The sequence below is a fragment of the Rhea americana genome, unplaced genomic scaffold (genome assembly GCF_003343005.1).
Source record: "Rhea americana isolate MKP2758 unplaced genomic scaffold, rheAme1 scaffold_562, whole genome shotgun sequence".
Taxonomy (NCBI): Eukaryota; Metazoa; Chordata; class Aves; order Rheiformes; family Rheidae; genus Rhea; species Rhea americana.
The window spans coordinates 92,523-117,266 of NW_028186715.1; the positions used below are offsets into that span (position 1 = coordinate 92,523).

The 24,744-nt window shown below is 44.6% G+C and overlaps 2 protein-coding genes across 2 annotated transcripts; one reads left to right on the plus strand and one right to left on the minus strand.

Moving 5' to 3' along the window:
- The first annotated feature begins 31 nt into the window (after positions 1-31).
- On the plus strand, positions 32-22,324 carry COPA (coat protein complex I subunit alpha). Its single transcript, XM_085318932.1, has 33 exons — positions 32-163; positions 350-463; positions 824-897; positions 1,174-1,254; positions 1,549-1,625; positions 1,897-2,006; positions 6,166-6,275; positions 6,672-6,771; positions 7,360-7,495; positions 8,398-8,480; positions 9,066-9,216; positions 9,655-9,721; positions 10,040-10,115; positions 12,333-12,415; positions 13,388-13,527; positions 14,447-14,532; positions 14,894-15,032; positions 15,383-15,545; positions 15,656-15,802; positions 16,207-16,396; positions 16,531-16,626; positions 16,980-17,068; positions 17,315-17,438; positions 17,729-17,818; positions 17,920-18,029; positions 18,230-18,307; positions 18,523-18,591; positions 18,803-18,939; positions 19,529-19,715; positions 19,802-19,912; positions 20,187-20,348; positions 20,632-20,826; positions 21,105-22,324. Exons 1-33 carry the CDS (start codon positions 124-126, stop codon positions 21,162-21,164), a joined length of 3,675 nt encoding a protein of 1,224 aa, XP_085175058.1. The 5' UTR covers positions 32-123; the 3' UTR covers positions 21,165-22,324.
- On the minus strand, positions 22,320-24,503 carry LOC146587842 (protein S100-A11). Its single transcript, XM_085318933.1, has 3 exons — positions 24,351-24,503; positions 22,899-23,048; positions 22,320-22,601 (listed from the first exon to the last, which is right to left on the minus strand). The coding sequence occupies exons 1-3, from the start codon at positions 24,351-24,353 to the stop codon at positions 22,449-22,451; spliced, it is 306 nt and encodes a 101-aa protein (XP_085175059.1). The 5' UTR covers positions 24,354-24,503; the 3' UTR covers positions 22,320-22,448.
- Between the last annotated feature and the right edge of the window lie 241 nt (positions 24,504-24,744).

Here is a 24,744-nt window from a genome sequence, read left to right on the forward strand (position 1 = left end):
GGGCGGTGAGCTGGCGGGCGGAAGCGGAAGCGGAAGCGGCTCGGAAGCACTTCCGAGGCGCCGACGTGGACCGTCAGGGCGGCGGGCCGGGCCGAGCGGGGCCGGGCCGGGCCGAGGCGGGCGATGTTGACCAAGTTCGAGACCAAGTCGGCGCGAGTGAAAGGTAACGGCCGCACCGGGAGCCCTGCGGCGGCGGCGGGTGCGATGGGGCTGGGGCACTGGGGGTCCCCGGGCCGGGGAGGGGGAGGCTGGGCCCCCGCCGCTCCCCGGCCTGTGGCCCGGGTCCGGGGGCCCGAGGCGCCCCGGTGGCGCGGCGGCGCCGCTGTCACGTCTCCGCGTGTCTCGGCAGGGCTCAGCTTCCACCCCAAGCGGCCGTGGATCCTCACGAGCTTGCACAATGGYGTGATCCAGCTGTGGGATTATCGGATGTGCACCCTCATCGATAAATTCGACGAGCACGATGGTGAGCGCGATGGTGGTGGTGGGGGGAAGGTGCAGTGTCGTAATGAGACTAAAAGTTGAAACCTCCTTGCAAGAGAAGGATGGGGTGAGAGGGGAGGAAGATCAGCAGTTTGCTGAAGGTCAGGCCTCTGCTGGTTTGACTTCAATTCCCATTTGTTTTACCCTGCCTTTCTGGCTAATTTATTAGTCTCTGAACATGTCTGCAGAGTAATTTTACCTGATTTTTTTCATTGCTGCTTTAAAGTTTTTTATTTCATYATTACCAAAAAAGGGAGGAATAAAAATCGTACTCTAAGTGATATAAGGAACTGCTGCTGCTGTCAGCCATCTTTCTCTGTCAACTTACTTCTCCTGTTTGTAGGACCGGTTCGAGGTATTGACTTCCACAAACAACAACCTCTCTTTGTTTCTGGAGGTGATGATTACAAAATAAAGGTAAAATCTTGTTCTGTAAAGAACATTGTCCAGACAAGAGAATCTGTAGGATAAATGCTGATAAGATGAGAGAATGAGGAGAGTGGTTAGGATTCTGCTGTTTTAGAAGCATTAGAGGTGATTAAAACAAATTCTCTGTGTAGCTTGCATTAGAACCGTGCTGTAAAATAGGAGAGATTTTTAAATGAGCTATAATCTTTAGTAAGTTGTGAGAAAACACTGGAAGTCTAGGCAGGCCGTGGCACATACTTTTTGTTCTGTTCCTGTGTTRTACAGGTCTGGAATTACAAATTGCGCCGTTGTCTTTTCACTCTACTTGGGCACTTGGATTACATTCGCACTACCTTCTTCCACCACGTAAGGCTCTYTGCTGCGTAACCCAGTGATGTATGTCTGCTCTATTTTGTACGGAACAGGATCTTTTTTGTGCTTCTTTGAATGGGAATCTTTGCAAAAGGAATCATATCTGACTTTCTAGTATGATGATTCTCCAGACATGTTGCTCRTCTGTAGAAAGGCATAAGTTCTACCTCCTGTAGCTTAAAAAAAAAAAAGTTACTGGTCATTCATGGGGACCATTGGAAAACATTGAGGAGGGGGGTGTTTGAGGTGAAGATTACAATTTCATTTACAAAATACTGTATCTTTTAGGAATATCCCTGGATCTTGAGTGCTTCTGATGATCAGACAATTCGTGTTTGGAATTGGCAGTCCAGGACTTGTGTTTGGTAAAATCAATGGATGCTTTACAAGTAACTGCAGGGTTGGGGTGCAAGCTATCTTAATCTGTTGTCTTCAAATAAGAGATGTTGACGTTTAAAAACTGGTATAGTTGAAGGAATAGAACTGACAAAATTGATCGGTTGTGGCTATATTTGTTAGTCTTTCCTTTTGCTCGTTTATTTTGTTAGTACTAAACTGTCTCTTACTTGCAAAGAACTGAAATATGCTTTGRTATTTGCTATGTTTAAATGGTATTTTCTGTCCTTTTCATTGTAGTGTGCTGACAGGACACAACCATTATGTGATGTGTGCCCAGTTTCACCCCTCTGAGGACCTGGTAGTGTCAGCCAGCTTGGATCAGACTGTGCGCGTTTGGGATATTTCTGGTGAGCTGCCCAGGTCGAGGGGGTATCCAGTGGCACAGCCTACTTCAAAACTGCGATTGCTGAAAGCCAAGTGAGGCAGGAACAAGTCAGTTCGTATCTGAGAGCAGAAAAAGTAGCCTGTTGACTAGCAGCCTCAGGCAGCAAAGTTCAGAATTCYCTACTGGTAGGGACTCATTGCCCTCAGTTTTCATTAAGTGTAGATTGTTGATTGATAGGGGCCACTGGGGGTCRTCTAGTTCAGCCTTCTACTTGAAGCAAGTCTACAACAGTAGAACAAGTCAGCTGTAGCTTTGTGCAGTRAAGAAAACCTCTAAGATGGAGATTMTACAATGTAATATCCCTGTCTGATTTTTCAGCCAGTGTGAGCAATGAGTATTGCAGTCAGAGGGCACATAGTGCTGTCACTGAATCAGCTTCACCGATGTTCCAGACTCCTAGGAGGAATTCTTGAGATTTGTGGATCATCTTTATCTGCTTGAAAAACTCTGGAGGCAATAATAAGTCTTTCATTCTGAGATAAAGCTAGAAAGACCTGTATATGGATTGCAAAAAAGGCTTTTCTTTTTTTCCTTTTTGGTAATCTAGTTGTGCATGGTAACAGGAAGACAATATTACAAATTTCTTCAGCATACAGTTTGCTTATCTGCTTCATAAAATGAAGCATGCTCTAAAGATCAGACCAAGGAGATGCAAATCAAAATTCCAAAGTATTTTGCTAGTAAGTTATTGTTAGCTGTTTCTTAGTTTACAGCTAGACCACAAGGTGACTTAATGTTTGAAAGAGGATCTCCAAATGAAAAAGTAAAATGGAGAAAATAGTAGATGGAGATAAGGGACTGCTTGGAGGCAGGCAGGTGGGGCAGTACTGATGGTGTTACAATGTTGTGAGCTATTCTAGAGATAGATTGTGGTCCTTTATCCCACCTGCTGCTCTCAGCATTGCAGTTTTGGTTGGGCATGCTGCATTGTTTGTAGTACACGCTCAGAAATGGCCAGCTGTGTCAACAGTAGGGGCTGGGGACAGGATCTCCTGGTTATTTAAAACCTGTCCCCCTCTCTGTACTGCCAGCATGGGGAGTCTAACAGCTCTTCCACCAGTAAGCTTCGCTGCTGCATTCTCACACAGGCTCTCTCTCGGCAGAGTTCCTGCTGCCAAATTGGTTTGGAGATGGTACAGAGCGCTCTCTCTATTTATTTTTTTTCCCTCAGCTGATATGTGATGAGGGGTTTTAGGGATGTGCTGAATTATTGACTCAGCTGTTGCTCCAGTCAGACAGGACAGTGCAAGAATATTGGTATGTGAAAAAACTAGAGATAGATCAAAAACGGATTCAAAATAAAGATTTCCCTCATCCTTCCACCCCTGAAATTTTTCCCCTAAATGACTTGTGTTTTTACCAGGATTCTGTTCTGACTCTCGCAGTCTACTGGGAATGRTTATTTCCCTATTTTGTCTGATGTCTGCCCTAATCATAGACAGCATCATTTTGATACTGAGATTTAATTCCAGTTCTGAGTGCTGTTGATAACTTGCAGCTTCTGTTGACATCAGTGGGAAGTTGTATTTTCAGCAGGTTTTGGGATTATGAGCACTGGTTCTTTGATGCGCTCAGTTAAATGAATTGAAAGGCCATATTCCAAAATCCTCTTCCCAAAGTTATCASCTTTGTTGGCAGTGAGAGATGGAGGAGTTATAGTAGGTGAATTAAGCATGATTTGGAGCAGGCAATCAGGACTACTCTATTGTTTTGAACTCCCATGTGTTTTGTGCTCTGTGGACCAAAACATTCTGCTTTGGAGCTGCTGATAAAGCATCTTCAATGCAAAATGAATATGGTCCAGGTTAAAGAATCTATTTCTTGCCCATCTCCTGAGAGAGAATGTGTGAATGCAGTCAGAATGAGCATGTTTATATATAAAAATGCATGAAATTTGTGTTGTGTTATCCACTCGTTCTGTGGAATGAAGTCCTTGCTTGTGATGATGATATTAACCTACAGCAACTACAAAATAACCTGTTTTTTCTGTCTCTTTTTAACTGATAACCCAGGAATTATGTGTTAGTGGTCATGAGCAGAAAGTGCTCTTTGTATATACTGTAACATCACACASCAGCTTCTGTTCAGCTTCCTCTTATTTGGCAAATGTTCTTTGCTGCTTGGCAAGCATCTTCCTTGTTCTGTTAGGACTCAGATTTGTCGATTGGGATGACCAGCTTAAGTGAGGATCACCYGAGGGTTTGGGCCTTTAATTCGCTGTTATGCTGTTGAGGAGCCCTGGGGCTGGGAGGACCTGCGCTGTGACAGGTCTTTAGGCCTACTTTTGACCTAGCCTGCCTCTCCTTGAACGTTCTTGGTGGATGTGCATTCATGGTTGGCAGAACCTTTGTACAACTTCAGCCTCCACTGCACTTTTCTAATTGCCTGCTGAATGCAGATGGTTTAGAGGTATGGAGAGAAGCCTATGCCTAGCAATGAAACAGTCAGTACCCAAGAGCCATTCTTAGTTTCGGTCTTAGTAAGTTATAGACCCTTAAGTATGAAGCCTGAATTGGGAAGAAGAAGAGAATAGAGCAGAAGAATTTGCAAATGACTGTCTGTCATTCAGTGTTRCCACTGATATGTCAAACACTGTGTTCCTCAAATGTCTTGGTGCTTTGCAGTTCTCTTCCTTCTTTCCTCTAACCTCCAGTTTGTCAGTCGCAGTTAGCGTGTGTCCCCTWTTCCCTGGTTATTTTAACACTTGTTCCTCTTAGTGCTCTTGTGCATGTTGACCTGAGTCTCCTTTGCAGATTTTTTGTTTTTTAACAGCTGTCCTCAGAATGCCTAATATCTGCTGTTCTGTTCTGAGTCCTTTCTGTTTCCCTACTCCCTCCCCAGAGCAACACAGGAAGCTGGTACGTTCTGTGAGTGTCCTGCCTTCCCTCTTGATTTGTGCAGTTATACCAGAAATTTTCCACTTGTGTACCAGTCCTGTTTCACTGGCTTGTCAAAGGCTCAAGTATTTTCTCTTCTAAACGTCCTGTGTTTCTTCTTCCACCAACCCTTGGTTATGTATGTTTTATTCCTCACTTTCTGGGACAGTTTGTGTTGCCTTTGTAGGAGCTTCCACTCAGAAATTCAAGTTCTTCATTGTKAGTTGGACCATCTGTGTGTGCACATCACCCAGTGTGCAGTGTTCATTCTTTGTTCCAAGCTACTGCTTAACATGTTGATTTCATTAGACTAAATTTCTCAAAGCGCTTATTGGGACTAGACTCTTACCTTAAATCTCCCCAGAGCTGCTAATAGTTGAGAAATTTGGGAATCAAAATTATAAGAAGAAAATAATATTTTTATTCCTGTTGCACCTCTGTTTCTGTGGGCATCCCTAGCTGGTTCAGTTTTGGTTTTATCCTTGTCATTTTTTTCTTGTTCTTGATAAATTTCATAATGGCTTTCTTGGCCAAGTACCTTTAAACTGAAAAGTGTATTTTTAAAATTTTGTTTTACAATGCTTTATCTACTAAGCTCACAGTCTCTTTTGTGTGTGTATTGGTGGATGAGAGGCTTATTTGATTTCTCATTTTCACAACTGTGTTCCCATTGGTTTTGAATGAGGGATGGCTGATTTAGGTCTATTTTTTGGTGTGGATAACTTGCAGTTTCCTTCAGAATCAAGAACATAGKTTAGTTCCTATAGTTCAGCCTCTTAAAATAACTCCTGAAAATACCTTGTTTCTAGGCAAATTGTCCAAATTCATAATCAAGGTGTGAATTAGAGCACTCCTCCAACTGGCATAGATGAAAGTGCCTTAAAAGTTGCAAGTTCAAATTAGCAAATAATGAGTGAGAAAGGGAGGAACCAGAATGTGCCAGTYGTCCTTTGCTGTTGTGCTGCTCTCTGCGACCTAGTGAGCTGAGGTGATGCTTTGTATGGTGTACTGCATTGCAGACTTTTTGACACATCTAATCTGAGCTTGCACCTTTGGAGGAAGTGTAAGGGAGTCTTGGATGTTTCTCTCCTCTCTTCTACTCTTTTAAGTTCTTTCTTTCCACCTGAAGATGTGCCTAAACAGCACAGGAGAGCACTCTGCTTGTTGCTAAATTAGAAATATTGTCTTGATGATGTAATTTTTGCTTCCTCTGCCCCTGCTTTTCCTTCCTCTCTGTCCCTCAAGGTCTGAGGAAGAAGAACCTGTCCCCTGGAGCTGTGGAGTCGGATGTCAGGGGGATAACTGGGGTGGATTTGTTTGGGACAACGGATGCAGTTGTGAAGCATGTTCTTGAGGTACTGTGTTAATATCTGTGTGCTGTACAGTCTTTTCAGCTTTATTTAATGAAGTCCCTGTGATGACTTCAAATGATCTTCTAAAAGATCTGAGAAACAGTAGAGGAAAAAGGAGTTGAAACCTGACTCAGCTTTTAAGATTTACATGCTGTTGCAGAATATAGCATTTTTTTTTAAAGAAGTTTAAGATCTGAAATCTGGAGATATTTGCATTGCAACCTAACAAATACTGTTTTCTCTGTATAACTAAAATCTCAGCTGAATAGCAGACTAAGGCTAAATAGTTGCCCTGTGGGGAGGGGAGGAGGGGGACACACAGTTTCCTTTTCTCAGCATTCTGTAATAGCTCGTTAAGGCTAGGAAGGCTTCAAGTGACGGTTTTCTTTTTGCCTTTAGGGCCATGATCGTGGAGTGAACTGGGCTGCCTTTCACCCCACCATGCCGCTTATTGTATCAGGAGCTGATGATCGACAAGTGAAGATCTGGCGGATGAATGGTAAGAAGACTCTTCAAAGGGAGGTCACAGAAAGAAGGGGAGGCTAAGCAGGAGAAGAGTTAAATTTTATGTTTGAACATCTGTAGGTTGAACCTGAAGGTAATTTACACTCACAAGCATGTCTGTGCAAGTCAGCAGTAAATAATCCCAGGCAGCATTCTCTTTTGTAGTTTGAGGAGAGCTCAGTTCCCTAGCCARTACCTCAAGTTTCTTTTGTTTTTCAAGCACATCTGAGCAGAGGCTGTAGGAACAAATAAGCTCGACTGAAGTTTTTTGAATRTACACCAATCCAATAAGAATGGGAGCTATTCCAGAGCCAGAAGCCTTTCATCAGGAATGAGTGTACTGTCAGCTCAAGCTAGATAAATTATATAATATTTTTAGCATCTTTTTGGTAATCTGACTTTACATGCTCATTAGAAGAGTTGTGCTACAGGAGAGAGAAATCATGAGTGTAAATTGGAGAGAATGATATAGTAACTAGCAGCCCATGGAATCCGCTTTCTRAAGTTGCTTGATATGCTTCTGCTATGGCACGACTTAACCTGCTTAAGCATTAATTTCCTCATTGTGTTTTGTTTTTGTTAGAATCAAAGGCTTGGGAGGTTGACACTTGCCGTGGACATTACAACAATGTCTCGTGTGCTGTCTTTCACCCGCGACAGGAATTGATCCTCAGCAATTCAGAAGACAAGAGCATCCGTGTCTGGGATATGTCTAAACGGTTAGTGCTTCTCAAGCATCTGACTCAACCTTATTAGGGCAGTCTTTACACAAATGAAAGGCCTACAAATATTCTTAGAACAGATCTTAAAACATTGGTTCTGAATTTTGAAAATTCGTGAATAGGAGACCTTGTTTTTCACATTACCTGTCCCTTTGAGACACATGTTGTGGAYAAGGCTTGGCATTATCTGAAAGCAAATGGAAGAGAGCTGGCYTTTCTAGTGCTACTGCTGCTGAAGGTATTTTGAATGAGAAAATATTATTTGAATTGTTCAGATGAGTGTGTCATTGTGCTGTAAAGGATACAGAATGAACCGGAGATTTATGTGTAAATTGAGAATTCATAAAACGACTACTTCAGTTTTGAAATCAGTTACTARATACAGTACTGTTCTTCACCTTAGRTATCTGGGATAGCATTATAAATACAGATGGATCTGACATGAAAGGATTTCATAAATGGACCCTAGCTAGAATACTGAGGGCAGTTAATTTCAGGTCTCRTTTTGACATAAATCAGTTTTGTTCTTATTTAGAGAGCTTAGCCAGTATTAAGCTGAGTTTACTSCAGAACTGGACTCTCCTCTGCTCAAGCTCTTGTTTGTATAATAAAAATTTATCTGTTAAAGAAGCAAAGTAGTTTGCATGTTTTAAAGTTGGAAATAGTATTTGAAGTGTCCTGACTTTTGAACTAGCCTAAGAGAGTGCAAAACAGGCTTTCTGTAAATAAAACAAAGCAGAAGTCTTTGAATTCAGTGTTTTGCAATCTGTGGATTCCCCCACAATGGATGCCAGAGATGCTCTGTACTGTTATGCTAAGGATGTTGATTTTGTGAACTGGAGCTTACATCAAGGTTTCCATTTTGTTTATTTTCCTTAATCCCTCTGTTGCACATTTAGCACGGGCGTCCAGACGTTTCGCCGTGATCATGATCGCTTTTGGGTATTGGCTGCTCATCCCAACCTCAACCTCTTTGCTGCAGGTAAAAAGGAGATCTACTCAATGTTTGGCAGGTTGCAGTGAAGAAAGTACATACTCCATGGAGAAACTCTGTGCGTCAAAGATTGATTCTCATTAGCATACTTTGCAGAACACACTGGTTTGCAGATGCTTATGGAAAAGATCCTTATTTAACTTACTGCACCCTCTGAGAGCTGTGGATGGAACACAGTTTCATTGCAGCAGCGGCTGATCAAAGCTAGAGCAAAACAGTCTCTGTCTTAAGGCTCATGCCTTAAAGCATTAGCTAGTTAGGCATGGGACAGATCCAAGGGGAACCCTGTGCTGGACTACTTAAAYACATGTCAGCAAGTCAAAGCATGTCTAGGGCAATGCCAGATCTTAAATCTATTGGGAAACCTARAGGGATGGAAATGTGGCCCTTAGTGAGGGAAGAAATAAAATCACTTCTTTCAGTCAGGCTGAAAAGTAGTAGGTGTGGCTAACAATCAYTGGTTGTAATCTTTGTTAGATCGATCTTGGTTTGAGGGGCTAAGTCATGTCATCTATGTAATGAGAAAAATGCAGAATTTAATTCTGAAGTTTGGATTCTCACATGTTTTCTCAGGCCATGATGGTGGCATGATTGTGTTCAAACTGGAGCGTGAGCGGCCTGCTTATGCCGTGCATGGGAACATGCTGTATTATGTGAAGGACCGTTTCCTCCGCCAGCTTGATTTCAACAGTTCCAAAGATGTTGCTGTCATGCAGCTGCGAAGGTAGGAAGAGACGAGTGCTTATGTTACAAGAGTTGATGGTATCCTGAATCACTTGTTAGTTCCTCATTGATAAATAGATTATATTGTCATTTTCTATTTAGTACCTCAGTTTCAAATGATTGTTCTGTCAGATGAACTACAAAGCCTAAAAGAAGTTCATGTACGTCAATTTTTATCCATTTACCGTTAAAAATGTTTTTGTAACTAGCTTCAAATTTGAAGCAACTTCAAACTGAAATACCAGCTCTCTCATTTAGAAAATGCTTATGTTCTTAATCTTTTTCCATGTGTTATTGAGTCAGGAATTTCATCAAAATGGAGCTTTTCTGRTTGTGTATTTCAAAAAATAAGGAGTTTTTATCAGAAGATGATTTGGGTAGAAGAAAACGTGGTCTGCTCTATTATTAACTCTATGTTCTCTTCATTACTCCTTTTCAGTGGTTCCAAGTTCCCTGTGTTCAACATGTCATATAACCCAGCTGAGAATGCTGTCCTCCTCTGCACGGTAAGGCAGTTTTGCTGCAGAATGTGCTAAAGAACTTTACAAGAGGCTGTGAATGCAAATTCTGGATGTGAGATACAAAGCTAGACCAAGGACCAATTTTATGAGTGACTTCTTGCTTTTGAACTGTTTTGTGCATTTATTTTGGATATCTGCCAATTTGTTCCTTCTACTCTCATATTACAAACTGAACATCCTTTTTCTTTATAGTTTTAAATAATTTTCCTTATCAAGTGTGTTTGTAATTGGGAGGAGTAGGGAAACCCTATCTCTTAATGGTTTTTTGGTTTTATTTTGTTATTTGTTCCCTCACCCCTGCAGAGAGCCAGCAACTTGGAGAACAGCACTTATGACCTATACACTATTCCCAAGGATGCAGACTCCCAGAACCCAGATGGTAGGTGTTTTTTATTTCACATTAATCCTTCTTAGTATTTTGTCTCTTGATGGCTATCCCTTCCTCTGTTCGTGTACTGTGTTTTTGTGCCTGTGTTTTATGTATATGAAAGCTTCATTTCTCTAAGCCTCTCTTGTTGGACTCTTTTTCCATGTTTCCCAGTGCCCCTGCAGCACACATCATTTGGCAGGCTTCCTGTTTACTATATCATAAGCTTCACTGACTTGAAAAATTCATGTTCATCTCAAACTTTTACTGCTACAAATATATATTTTATAATTTTGTTATTAGGAACTTTCCATTTTCCCTTTTGACGCAGCAGGCAGCCTTCCTGGCTTGTCAACAGAGATGGATTTTAACCAGATATGTTTAGTTCTAAAAGGGTTTATACTCTGAAAAGTGGCTGTAAAAGTGACAGTGCCAGGGCACCAGTATTCATTCTTCCTCTCAGCGAATTCTAATCAGTTTTGTGCAATTTACAAGTCAAAATATGATTTAGAAAAAAGATTTTTCTTTCTCCTAACTGTGAATTCCACTTGGGATCTGAAACTCCAGCTGGTTCCTCCTGCCTCTGTCGTCATGGCACTAAAGGTTTTGAAATGAGTGGGAGTGATGAGTGAGTTACTGGAATCTAGCTTACTTCAGAGATTTATCAGTTTCTGAGGATCTAAAAAAGGAAAGATTTCTTTGTCAGTACAGACAGCAGGTGTATTTTGGAGAGGGAAAGAGAAAGGGAGCTTTTTAGTCACTTTATGTGGATCAAATGTTACTGAATATATTTCAAGTATTCTGATTGAGAGCTTCAAAGTTGACTTATCTGGGGACATTTGACTTTGGATCCTGTTAAAGAGGAAAGGGATAATTCTTTTAGAGGAAGAGGTATCTATGCTTCATGAAAACAAAGTATTCTTAATGTGTTTTCAGTTGAAAATTGAGACTCACCCTTGTCTTTATCTTGCTTGTTTGTTTTTCTGGGGTGTTTTTAAGCAGCTATCTATTCTCAAGGACAACATAGAATTCTATTAATTGATAAATATCCTCTGAATTAATTGGTGTGTATGCAGCCTTCTGATGATCTCACAGGTCTGTAAAGTAGGGATTTAACACATGCCATGGAGTTACCATCCTTATGTCCTTCAGCTTGTTTACCTGGCCTACAAGGGGAGCTAAGCTTCCTAATTACTCTTCCATAATCTTTTGGGTAATATATTTCCATCACCTTCTGTCTGAAGGACGCTCAGCATTAAAGATTTGAAGCCATTACATGTAGGGAAAGTCAGTAAAAACCCTGAATTGTGGAGATTCATAAAAATAGGTGAAGTTGCCTTCAGAAAGCCCCTAGCTCTGCTGGGAATAGAATTTAAACCAGCCTTTCGTATGTTGGGCAGTAAATAAAACCTGATTGCCTTGCCCCTTCAGCGCTAAGTTATTATTTGTTAGGATGTAGATCTGCCCACAAATGATACTGGGCTTGGTAAAATGATTTGCAATCCAGTGAGCAAGTGACTTATAGGTACCCTAAGAAGGTCTCCTAAAAMACTCATGTTCTCAGCAGCAAGAGCACTGGTGAGAAAAGGGACTGGAAATTGAAGAAGGAGAAATCGTATTTTATCGAAACAGCAGCACCTCCCTCACCTCACTTGTCTGTTCCTTTCCTCTGCTGCAACAGCCTTCCCCACATCTGAAACACATCCGAAACATATCCTGCAGCACAGTTCTCTCTGTGCTTCTGACATGCAGTGTGTTGTGTTTATATTAGCATTTTAAAACTGAGAGAACAGCTGCRTGCTGGGGAAAGTGCAGCCTTTCTCCTCCAGCTCGTTATGTCAGTTTGCAGGGGGGGGAGGGAGAGGGGGCTTACATTGAAGCCGGGACCCTCACTGCTCAGTTTGTTTGGCCAGCAAGGCTCTGCTCGTTAGCTTGACAGACTGCGCTGTCGCCCAGGATGGCCTGTTTCAGCGCCAAGCAGTGGCATTGGCTGTGTAGGCAGCCACTTGTCTTGTGCCTTGGCTGAAGAAAAGGGCTGGCGCTGGCCACATGGAGATCTGAAAGGACATTGGGGGAGGAAATGAGTCTTGCGAATAGCCTCAGGTTAAACATGAATTATTAGGAAGCAGCTGATCCAACAACAAGATGGGATCAAACAAGACTGACTAATGTGTTGCTGTAAGAGCCTGCCAGAGGTTTTATTCACTGCCTGCATTTTGCTCTCCCTAGCCCCTGAAGGGAAACGTTCCTCCGGGCTAACAGCTGTGTGGGTAGCTCGTAACCGCTTTGCAGTCCTGGATCGCATGCATTCGGTAAGGGGACAAGCTTAATAGGGTCATCTTTTTCACTGGGTGTACTGTCATTTGGAAGCATCTGAGTGGAAAGTGGGAAAACTGGGTTAACAGAATTATTGGTGATCTGAGTAGAGTGGCAAAGTAMTGCCAGTAGAGACTGGGCTGCAGATGTAAAGAAACATGATGTGGTGAAAACCTAATGAACTTAAATATTATTTATCTTCTTTTCCTGTAAATGTTGCCTCTTAGTTGCTGGAGGCATACTATAGRAGGTGAGTTCAGAAATGAAAGCTGCCCAGAAAAGGACTGTGAAGCTAGCCAGGTCGCTTTCATAGCACAAAAGTGCTAAGTAAATGGTGAAAAAGCAGGTATAGGTTTTTAATAAAGCTCTTCTCACTCACGGAGTGCAATAGGAGAAAAACAAAAGGCAGTGATTGAAAGTTTTCCCTGCCTGGATTTACTTGGTGGAAGAAAAGTCTTAGTCTTTGCTTGTACAGAATATTGTATCCATCACGGTTTTTAGTGTTTGATTTGCATCATTCAATATTTTCTTGGTTAGTAAATTCAATTTTACTACATACCTGTTTTGTTAYTCCTTTCTCCTTGGCTTCCCCTTCTCTCTTGCTGTTCTTCTGTCAACTTGCCCAACTTTTTTTTTAAATCTACATTGTGTGCTCCATATTCACTTGTAGAGAAGGCTTGAAAATTTTATTGGCCAGCTAATGATGACCATGGTGGTAATGAAGGGAAAGTGTGCACTATGTGAAGCTGTACTGAGAAAAACAGATTTTTATTCTGACAAACTGATGCGGTTGAGTCTTCTGATGGAATAAATTTCTGTTGATCTTGCTTTGTGAAAGGCTGTATTTTCTATTTATGTCTCTTGTTATTGGGGTTCAGCTATACAAAGTGTCTGAGCCTAATCTTAAACATCTTTGTAGATTCTGCCTAACTTTCCTGTGGTGTTACTTTTCATTCATCACGTGGCAGATCCTAATCAAAAACCTGAAGAATGAGATCACCAAGAAGGTGCAGGTGCCGAACTGCGATGAGATTTTCTATGCTGGCACAGGGAACCTGCTACTGAGAGATGCAGACTCCATCACCCTCTTTGACGTGCAGCAGAAGCGGTAGGTTTCAGCCTGCTGGGAGAAGTTTTAATATTGTAATCCTGTTGGCGTGTGCCCTCTGGGGACAAGTAATAGCTATTAATGCATTCCAGAATTTAGCATCAGCTGCAGGCTGCATCAGGCTGATCCAAACCACGGCTAACAACTGTTAYGAAAAGAGCAGTGTAAACATAGCCAAGGTGCAATTTATGCTGTAGGCGTTGTGCCATTGATCACAGGGAGATGTGTGCCATACCCTTGTAAATTCTGTGACTACAAAATTGGGTATTATAAAAGGGGAAAGAAATTTAAAAAAGAAAGAGAAAAAACACTCAAGCTCAGTCAGGCTAAGCTTGCCTGATGCCTTTTTCCTTAGTGTTTTTTTTTTTTTTCGTGTATACAAAATGCTTTTAAACCACAATGTGGTAGCAAGTTTGTAGCAATGTAAGTGTTGCTGGCCACAAAGAGACAAGGAGCTGATGGATTTAGCCATATTTGGGGCTTGAGAAGAAATCTGGATTGTCTGCAAATAGGTATAGTGTATGTGCTCGTACGTCCCAGAGCTTTTCATCAGTCTAATTTCTTATTTGTGTGCCTTTGTCTTTATCATATTGTTGGGATAGCTGTGAACAAATAGCAAGATAAATGCTGCTTGGAAGTATCCTGTTTCCCATGTTCRCTTAAATCTATCCTTAAAAGCRTAAGTACCTCAAAGACCTAGAATTTGAGGTTAGTTTACACTGCAAGTATGTTTGTCATTGTGCAGGTATGCAGAGAGTTTTGTTTTGCTAAACTGGACTGCAGAGACAGTTTTTAGCTCTAGAATTGCATAAAGGGRTTTTGGAGCATCTGCCTTTTGGGTTCAGGGAGTCATCATAGAGCTTGCTGTGCAGAGGGGATATTGTTCAGCTCTCTGATGTCAGTGCTGTCCTTTCCACAGAACTCTGGCCTCGGTGAAGATCTCCAAGGTGAAATACGTCATCTGGTCGGCTGACATGTCCCACGTAGCTTTGCTGGCTAAGCACGGTAAGCAAGGGAGGCTTAAGTGTTTCAGRTGGGTCCTAGACGCTGTATCAGCCTCTTCCCTTTTGCGGAGCAGAATCCTTCCTTGTATGGCGTGCTAGAGTAACCGTTCAGTGCCATGGCCACAAATGAAGGTGCAGCTGAGGACGTTCACGGTGTGGACCCTTTCARTTTGTCTCTTCAGCAAAACCTTTCTGTGAGGTCACAAGCAGAATTTCCTAAACCCCTCAAAAGGGATCCAGCTAGTTCTCTTCGTAAAATAAAGGCAGATGGTCACAATTCTGTTTGTGCTTGCTATCATTTCCTTAATATCTGAATCTATGAACAGATCTGTATTGCTGGGACTTTTGTTTTTCTTCTCTAGCCATCATGATCTGCAACAGAAAACTGGAGTCACTGTGTAATATCCATGAAAATATCCGTGTCAAGAGTGGTGCCTGGGATGAGAGTGGTGTTTTCATCTATACCACCAGCAACCACATCAAATACGCTGTCACCACTGGGTGAGTCTGGACATCGCCCACTGAGTCCCTGAACTGACAGGCATTGCACAGACTACTATGCTTTTTGACAGACACCAAAGCTAGTGCTGGTGTAATTGTACTTTTTTTGTAATGTGGACTTACCCAAAGGCAATTAGAACTAGGTGGTTGTACCAGCCTCATCTTTGGTTGCTTATGTTGTTACTGGTACTTCGTTGCTGGATGGTAGCACTGTTCTTCAAACTGGGGCTTGCTTTTATAATCCAGGCTAAGATGATAGTGTTTGAGCCTCAATTGAGATACAGGATGTGGTCATACAGATGCATAGTGTTAGCATGCACGTGACATGAATATGTTGTGTTTTGGTATAGGGATCAYGGCATCATCCGCACCTTGGATCTACCTATTTATGTTACTCGTGTGAAGGGAAACAATGTGTACTGCCTGGACAGAGAATGCCGTCCCAGGGTCCTCACCATTGATCCTACAGAATTCAAATTCAAACTGGCATTGATCAACAGAAAATATGATGAGGTGAGGAGGCAGGAGAAACACTGCACTTTTCTTTGACCGTGACCTGGGGGCATGGAATAATCCTTCCCAAGTGGCATTGTCATCTTCATGCCTTGGCCTTTCCTTTGCAGGTGCTGCACATGGTGAGGAATGCTAAGCTTGTAGGCCAGTCCATCATTGCCTACCTGCAAAAAAAGGGCTATCCTGAGGTGGCACTGCACTTTGTCAAGGATGAAAAAACCCGTTTCAGCCTGGCACTGGAGTGTGGCAACATTGAGGTAAGGTGGCAGGTGGTGCTATGGGAAAGTCAGGTCTCTTYAGGCAAATATTTCTTTATGTTGTAAGAAGGAGGAGTGTTAGGAAGAAAAAGCTCACCTTTCCTTTTCTGCATTGCATCTCCCTGGGAGAGTATATGAGAGTCGCAAATCTGCTTCACAGAGCAGAGAGTGATATTAGCCCTCTTAAGGTGCAGGCCCTCAGCTGAGGGCCTGATTTAATGCAATTATTTAATCCTATGCCTTACATCACAGGTATTATCAACAGGAACCTGCAGGGAAGACTGCCTTCTGCAAAGCCACTTTCTGTTTTTGATGGGGCAGAGAATAGAGCTCAAGTCACTTGTGAGTGTGTTTAGCTATTTTTTCAGGTCTGCCCTTGTAATCATGTTTCATTCTCTTGTTAGATTGCTCTGGAAGCAGCTAAGGCTCTGGATGACAAGAATTGCTGGGAGAAGCTGGGAGAAGTGGCATTGCTGCAGGGAAATCACCAAATTGTGGAGATGTGCTACCAGCGCACCAAGAATTTTGATAAGCTCTCCTTCCTCTATCTCATCACTGGCAACCTGGAGAAGCTCCGGAAGATGATGAAGATAGGTGAGTCCCAGGATGGTGGCAAAGAGGAACAAAATAAAAGCAGTAGAGCATCATTCCCAGAGGARACGAGTGACAACACAGTGGAGGCCAAAACCAGCAGAGCTATCATTACATCTGTTTTTCTTTTGATTTAGCTGAGATCCGTAAAGATATGAGTGGCCACTACCAGAATGCCTTGTATCTTGGAGATGTGTCAGAGAGGGTGAGGATCCTGAAGAACTGTGGGCAAAGTGAGTAATATCAGACTAACATATATTTCTGTAGGCCAGGGAGAGGCTGGAGAGGTCGTGCAGATGAATGCTAATTTCTGGAGGCAAATCCCTTTGTGAAAAATAGAATCAGATGGGAGGAAAGTAATCCAGGAGACCCGAGACAAACTTTGACAATCTGAGTATGCTCTGTCATTGCACGCACACATTCTAGCCTAAATCCATAAGTTATACYCCTAAAGGTGTAATTATAAACCTTACTATGGTGCTAATCTTTCCTTTGTGGCAGTGTGGTCATGCAGGTCAGTATGAGAAGGTTTTCTTGCTCTAGGCAGTGGAGGACACTCACTCATMTTAGCTATATCTCATTTCAGAGTCCCTGGCCTATCTCACAGCTGCAACTCATGGTCTGGATGAGGAAGCTGAAAGCCTGAAGGAAACATTTGATCCTGAAAAAGAAACAGTTAGTGGATTAACTAATGCTTCCTAWCTCATTATGAGAACCCTAGAGTTTGGGAGAAGATGGCAGTGGGGTGTGGTGCTAGTGCACGTGGTGAAGCAGCTCCTTTCTGGGAGGGAGAAACCATGTCCATTCCAGTCACTGCTCATCAGGCTTGTGACTGCCTATGCTGTCTAGAGGCAGGTAGGTCAAAGAACGGGATTTTCCTTCTATGGCCTTTAGCTGATTTTTGGGTTCTTTTCCACTTAGATTCCAGACATTGATCGCAATGCAAAACTACTGCAGCCTCCTGCCCCTATCATGCCTCTGGATACCAACTGGCCACTGCTGACTGTCTCCAAGGGGTTCTTCGAAGGAACGATTGCTAGCAAAGGTATCACTCTATACCTGCAAAGCTACATTAAGCTAGGATATGCAGAACTGAATTTGTCGCCAGGCTCCTGAACTGTTGCTATTAAATCTCAGATTTTCTGTATGTTACTGTCAGAGGCTGGAATCTAGCTATATATTTACACTMCCTTTAAAATCTCTGAAGAAATCTGTTCTTTTAACAGAAAGTGGTGTTTTACAATTGGAGGGGAAGTGTTGGCCTAAGTTAATTCTTTGCTTAACATCTTATCTTCTCAGAGATGAGTAAATGAATACTTCTATCCTTTCTTTAAGGCAAAGGGGGTGCTTTGGCTGCAGATATTGATATTGACACTGTTGGCACTGAAGGCTGGGGTGAAGATGCAGAGTTGCAGCTGGATGAAGGTGGGTGTATCCAAAAATACTTTTTAGAGAAGTGAGAGGGAAGAGAGTGTATGTATGTGCATGTGTGTAAGAGCTCTAACTTGTTCTTTTCCTCCATGCAGATGGTTTTGTGGATGCTGGAGAAGGCTTTGGAGAAGAAGGCCTAGGTAAAGGGCAGGAAGAAGGAGGCGGATGGGAAGTTGAGGAAGATTTGGACCTTCCTCCTGAACTGGTAGGGTGCTTTGGGTGCCAGGCACACTTGTGAAGCTTCTCAAGTATCCCCTCATTGCCATGAGGCAGTGAAAGCTTGCAGGGAAAAAATGCTTTCTGGGCTTTACCAGAGTGTCTCTGCCACCACAGTTGCAGCCAGCTATGATTTCATCTGAGTGTCAAATGCTTGAATGCTAACCATTACCCTGCRTGTTTCCCCAGGATGTACCTGCTGGTCCAACAGGAGGAGCAGAGGATGGATTCTTTGTGCCACCCACCAAAGGCACCAGCCCTGCTCAGGTAATGGGACAAGTCTTTTGTCCTCTTTCCAAGAAACTTTCTACTTTGGTCTTTCTTTTTTTCAAGCTCAGTCCTTCTTGTTACTCACTCAACTGTGAGTACAATACAGCAACTTGTTATGGGGACTGATGGGGACTGAGGAGTGATGACAGTRGGTAGGGCAAACGTGTGAGTGTATGCAATTCTTGTAATATGTTTCCCTTCCCTTTTTGTAGGTGTGGTGTAACAATTCTCAGCTTCCTGTTGATCACATCCTGGCAGGCTCCTTTGAAACAGCAATGMGAGTAAGTTACCACAGGAGTTCCTGGGTGAATAAAAGCTTATCTTTGTCTCTGATCTAGTCTGAAGCTTTGTTTTGTGTCCTTTTGTGAATCATTTCATGCATGGTTTTCTCTGGGTATGAAATAAGAGGTCAGAGCGTGAGTGTTGATGTCTGTGCAGCCTCTGCAGAGCCCTGAATATCTTTTACTCAGCAGATCAATGTATCCCTTTCAGCTSCTTCATGACCAGGTAGGAGTCACAAACTTTGGTCCCTACAAGCAGCTGTTCCTGCAGACCTATGCTCGTGGCCGTACGACCTACCAAGCCTTGCCTTGTCTCCCTGCTATGTATGGATACCCGCATCGCAACTGGTAAGCGATTGGGCTAGCTCCTCTTCTGTGCAATTCGGCTTGTGACATTTTCCTCCCTGACACCTTTAAAGTTCAGCTGTAGCCAGAATCCTTCTTCTCTTCTGAGGGAAAGAGTCTTCCTGTCTGGATGTAAYAGGGGGTGTTCCATCTTTAGTGGAATTTTTCTGCTGTTTGTTGTTAGATGTAGAGACTTGAAAGGACTGCCTCCTTTTTTTTCTAGAGGCTGAAAATAGTGTGAAGCACTTGGGATGTTGGTTTTCCTACTTCTAATGATTTCTCTCTGATAGAGTTAATCTGAAGCTAGGAGATCTAGAGAACCACAAGTGTGTTTTTTACAATGGTGGCTGGGAGCCGTGATAGAAAAATGAGCCTTACTTCCCAGCTTGTGATAATGCAGAGACAGATGGGCATTGTGGGAGGCAGAATTACAGCAGCGCAGATGTCCTTGGTGCTAAGGTGAGAAGGACAGTGTGATCCTAGGTCAAAGTGTTCCTGACAAGTTGCAGTTGAGGTGTAACATTGGTGTGTTYTGGATGTCCTCTGCAGTAATTCTGTTTGTCCGTCTCTAACCCCTCTCTGGTACCCCCAGGAAGGAAGCTGGCTTGAAGAACGCCCTCCCTGCTGTTGGACTGAAACTCAATGACCTGATCCAGCGCCTGCAGCTGTGCTACCAGCTCACTACAGCTGGCAAGTTTGAGGAGGCCGTGGAGAAGTTCCGCTCTATCTTGCTCAGTGTGCCCTTGCTGGTGGTGGACAACAAGCAGGAAATTGCTGAGGTGAGAGACAGATCTTTTTTACTTTTTCTGCATCCTCCTGGGCAGGAGGCAGAGTGCCTGATTCCTTCTGTCTGCCTCTCTCCAAGGCCCAGCAGCTGATAGCCATTTGTCGGGAGTATATTGTAGGACTCTCAATGGAGATAGAGCGGAAAAAGCTGCCCAAAGAGACCCTGGAGCAGCAGAAGCGGATCTGTGAGGTACAGAAACTCTGACATTCTTCCCTGAGTTGGGAGGGAGTTGGGAAGGAAAATAGCCTTTTGGTTTAAAAAGGCATTGGGAATTATGAGTTCTGCCATTTCTACCATTTCTTCTTATGTGAAGTTGTGCCTCAGTTGCCTGCCTTTAAAGCAGAGGTGGCTGTGATCACCTGTGAGAGTTTGGTATGTTTCTTGCAGCATTTTCCCGGCGTCCAGTTTCTCAYTTAGTTGGTAGTGATTGTATCTCTCTTTTCCCTCCTTGTGTCTAACACAGATGGCTGCCTATTTCACCCACTCCAACCTGCAGCCTGTCCACATGATCTTGGTGCTGCGCACTGCTCTCAACCTCTTTTTCAAACTCAAAAACTTCAAGACAGCTGCTACCTTTGCTCGTCGACTGCTGGAACTGGGTCCAAAGCCTGAGGTGGCGCAGCAGGTATGTCTGCAACATGCATGACCAGGAATATTATCAGGTGCTCTCTCTGCTTTGGAATGAGACCTCATTGGTCCAGAAAGGACTGACAGTTGCTCCTTGCAGGGATGGGCTAAGGCTTTTGTGATCAGAGTGGAGGTTCTCGCTGGTGGGGAAGGGAGAGGTATTGAGAGGAAGCACCCTGGTTTRTGCTCATTACCAGTTGAATCTATTCCACCTCCTGTGGTAGAGTCTGTTTGGACTGCTTTGTAGCTCCCCCTCTGGTCAATGTGGTTGCTTTTTGCAGACCCGCAAGATCTTGTCTGCATGTGAGAAGAATCCCACTGACACCTACCAGCTCAACTACGATATGCACAACCCCTTTGACATCTGTGCCGCCTCTTACCGGCCCATATATCGTGGCAAACCTGTGGAGAAGTGTCCGCTCAGTGGAGCCTGCTATTGTCCTGAGTTTCAGGGGCAGATCTGCCGTGTCACGACAGTAAGGAAGTCTGAATGTCTGCAATCATGCACTCCTAGTCTATAGTGCTTCCTTTGAAAATCCACTCTAACACCTTCCCCTTTGCTCTCCCTAAACTGATTTGGCCTGGTTTTGGGGTCTAAAGTTGAATGTCTGAYGACTTAGCATGTGAGGAGGAGCAATTTGGGAATTGTGAAATACAGCATAGTTTAAATTGTACCTTCAGGGACTGACTTTGCAGTCCTGAGAACAGTATAGGCTGCATTTTAAACATTAATCATCTGCCTTTTATTCCCCAGGTGACAGAGATCGGCAAAGATGTCATCGGGCTGCGGATCAGTCCACTCCAATTCCGCTAGGGCCCTGCCCTATCCTGGGGAGGTGAGAGGATCAGAGGGGAACGGTCCCGTCTCACAGCATTGTTGAAACTTTTACCTCCCATCATTCCAGCTCCTAGTCAAATCTCTTCACTATAGTTGTGCCTGTGCTGTTGTCATACATACTCTTCCCCTCCCAGGAATGTTGTAATAAGACTCTCCTCTGCTTTTGACTAATTGCTACTAGAGAGTCTGTTTCCAGATCCAGTTGATGACATTTCTATGTACTATTGCCTCAAAGCTACAGTTTCTCCTTCAAAATCAGATCTTTCCCAGAGGGCGTAAGGTGGCTTTTGCTCAGACCTGGGTACCATACAATGCACACTATAGAAAATACTTGATAGGCAGTGACTGACTCTCACTCCTCTAGTGTTGGGACTCCTGAAAGAAGCTGGAGCAGCAGGAAGAGCTGACTCTGCTCTCAGTGGAGTGTGGCACTGTCTGGACCTGGGGCTAGCACAGGACCCGTCCCTACTCAAACAGCTCCATTTCCTTTGGAAACGGTGGGAAAGCAGCTCAGAATCTAACTGCTRTTGTTGACTTTTTTTTTTCTGCCAGAGTTTTTCAACATTATCTAMTTCTCCCTTGAATAAAATAAATTGACCATCTTGATCCCCCTCTTCAGTAGCCCAGTTAGTCTTACTGAGATAGAATGGATGTTGGATTTCATTTCCCCTTTACATACTACTTTTCCATCCCTCCTGAGCTCTTAAAACTACTAGCTTTGAGTTTTAAAGTTCCCAGAAAACAGAGACTATATTGCTGAAATAACTTACTGTGTTGGCAAGGGGTGCTTCTGCTAATTATTAATATATAATTGCTCTTGCYAATGCTCAAATTATTGTTACTTGTAATGCTCCTGTCTTTGTGTTTACCTTGTGTAGTTGTACTGTTTGGAATTGCTGTGCCCTTCCCCATGGTATTTAACAGACTGGATGATCTCCAAAGTCAGATGTGTTGTRGTTTCCACCAGTTACAAGGTTGAAAAATGTAGGGTCAGGGTGATTTTGAGGTAGGAAGGAGGAGACCCATGTTCTCACATCARTGGGAAGAGATCTTGGCTCCCTCAGGTATCTGGACTGGTGGCATAGTGCTTCCCCCTGACTTGTGCTGCAAAAATAAAACCATGCCTTGTGCTAGGATTTTAAAACTTTATTCATAAAATGGGGAATAGGGATGCCCATGTTTCAAGGGGACTGTTTCCAGCTTTGCGTGGTTCTTGCTCATGACATGTTCACAGTGGTGGGAGAGGCGGAGCTGCCTGGGCTAGCGGCGAGGGGCCTGCACAACCAGGGCATCGTGGCATGCCACTGCAATGCCCCCAATAAGGTTCAGGAACTCCTGGAAGTCCAGCTGCCCGTCACTGTTCAAATCAAGTTTCTTCATCATTCTGTCCAGGACAGCTGGGTCCTTCTGATTCTGCAAAAGATCAGGGAGTCTTCTGTCAACATGTCCTTAGAGGAAGCCGTGCCCCTTGTTATCTACCAAGGTATGAACCCTACAGCTACTGAATTTTAATCACCATTGGAGAGGGGTTGGCAGAGGGAGACAGAATTCAATCAGGGCAGTTTTTGTCAGGATGTACTCTTGGCTTCTGACAAAAGTGAGTTCTTCCCACCACTCACTCCACACTGCTTGTGAGAGCAAAGGTTTTCACTTCTGGGGGATGGAGTACACCACGGGAGACTCTCCTGGAAGGGTCTGGGTTTTGTTTACCTTTGTGAAGGAAGCCAGCTCGCTGTTCATGAAGGCAAGGAACTCTCTCTTGGAGAGYGTGCAGTTGTCCCCTTCGCGGCCTGCATACCGCTGGAAGACAGCCAGCAGGGACTCAATGCAGCGTTCCGTCTCTGTGGGTGATACCTTTGACTGAAGGAGCAAGAGTAAGTTTAGGCCAGCCCTTGAAGACAGCTCTTTGCTTGCAGAATAAAGCCGTGTTACTTGTAGAGGAAGGTTGGGGTGAGAGGGACCTTGTGCAATTGCTCTGCTAGAAGAGTCTCCTGTGCCCAACTTGCCCAGCTGCATTTTTCTTTAGAAGAATAAATACTAGTGCCCTRCACAGCACTGGTGAGGAAGTACTCAGGGGAGGGACAGGATTTGAGTCATGCTGCTTTGGGATTTCTTRGATCTCTAGCATGGAAAATCCCCTGGGGAAGTGTCAGCTCTCTTAGGAGGAGTTGCCTGGCACAGGGAGAGCTCATGCAGCAATGATGGCTGCTCCCTCACCCTGGAAGAGCAGCCAGTTCTTTCAGCRATTTCCAACAGGACTCGGCTGTGGCTGCTTTTCTAGAAAGATAARCGTTTCCCCCTTTCCCTCCCCCTGCCCTCTCCGGACAGAGGAGAAACTCTGAGTCAGGCGACAAAAATGCGAGCAGTRCTGGCTCCCCGAGGATCCTGTCTGGGAACTGCAATAGCGTGAGGGCCGGGGCCATAAGGAACTGGAGCGTGAAACGCTGATCCGGCCGGGAGGGAGCTGGGCTGGCTCACGGGCTGCTGCACTGGGGACACCCAGGGAAAAGGGAGGGGGACAACAGGGTCCCCCTCGCCCAGAGCCGTAGGCCCTGAGCCGTGCTCTGGTCTTTGGGAAAGGGTGGCCCAGGGAAGAGCTGGAGGAGTCTGCCCTTCCCTCCCTAACCTTGGCATCCCGGGGACTCCCTGGCCACATCCTGCCCCGCCTGAGGCTGAATTTAGCCTTTTTTGGTTGACGTGAGAGAAGCCGAGTTGCTTCCGCCCTGGGCCCCACTTCCTCTGCTCTTGCCTTCCTCTGCACCCCCTGCCCCGGGGCCTGGTGAGGGAGAGACGCAGCCCCGAGTCCGGGAATGGGCATCAGAAACACGAGCAAGAAAGAGGAGTAAGGGAGGGAGGAGGGAAGCCTGGGGGGGGGGAGCTGCAGGGACCCCAACGCCACCTCCTGTCCCCCTCCAGCTGCCGGGACCCTCTGCCTGCCCTCTGCACAGTGCTGCACCCCCTTCCCGCTCCCGGACGCCCTGCTCGGGAGCGACTGTAACTCGGCCCTTGGCCCTGTCTCCTCTTCCTGGTGCCAGAGCGACTCTCGCTTTCAGCTGAGTGCAGAGCTCCAGGGCTGTTTGCTGGAAACGCTCTTCTGTAATCTCCTTCCAGCCGTTACGGAGCGGCGTCCCCCTCCCCTCCCCTGGGACCCGGCTCGCTCACCATGGCTGGGGCGCAAGGAGGGGGCTCAGTCCTCGGCAGGGGCTGCGGCACGGCACGGCGCGGGCAGGAGCCGGAGCGGTTATGAGCCTCGCCCCGGCTGCCACCGCCCTTCCCGGCGGAGCCAGCGTCGAGCCCTGACTCAGCCCCCTCCGCCGCGTTGGGCAATCGCCGACTCTAATGGCAGATCTGGACATGCCTGTGGTTCCCACCTCAGCTCAGGAATGCGCGGGGCCCCTCCTCCAGGCTTTCTCATCCGCTCTGTGTTTCATTCTTTACAGTTAGTCGCACTTTCATTTTTCTTGTTTGCATCTTTGAACCTTCATTTTCCTTCCAGCCTGTTTTCTCCCCTTGGTTCATCGTCGCTTTGCAGCTCCCTTCCCATCTTGCCCAGCCT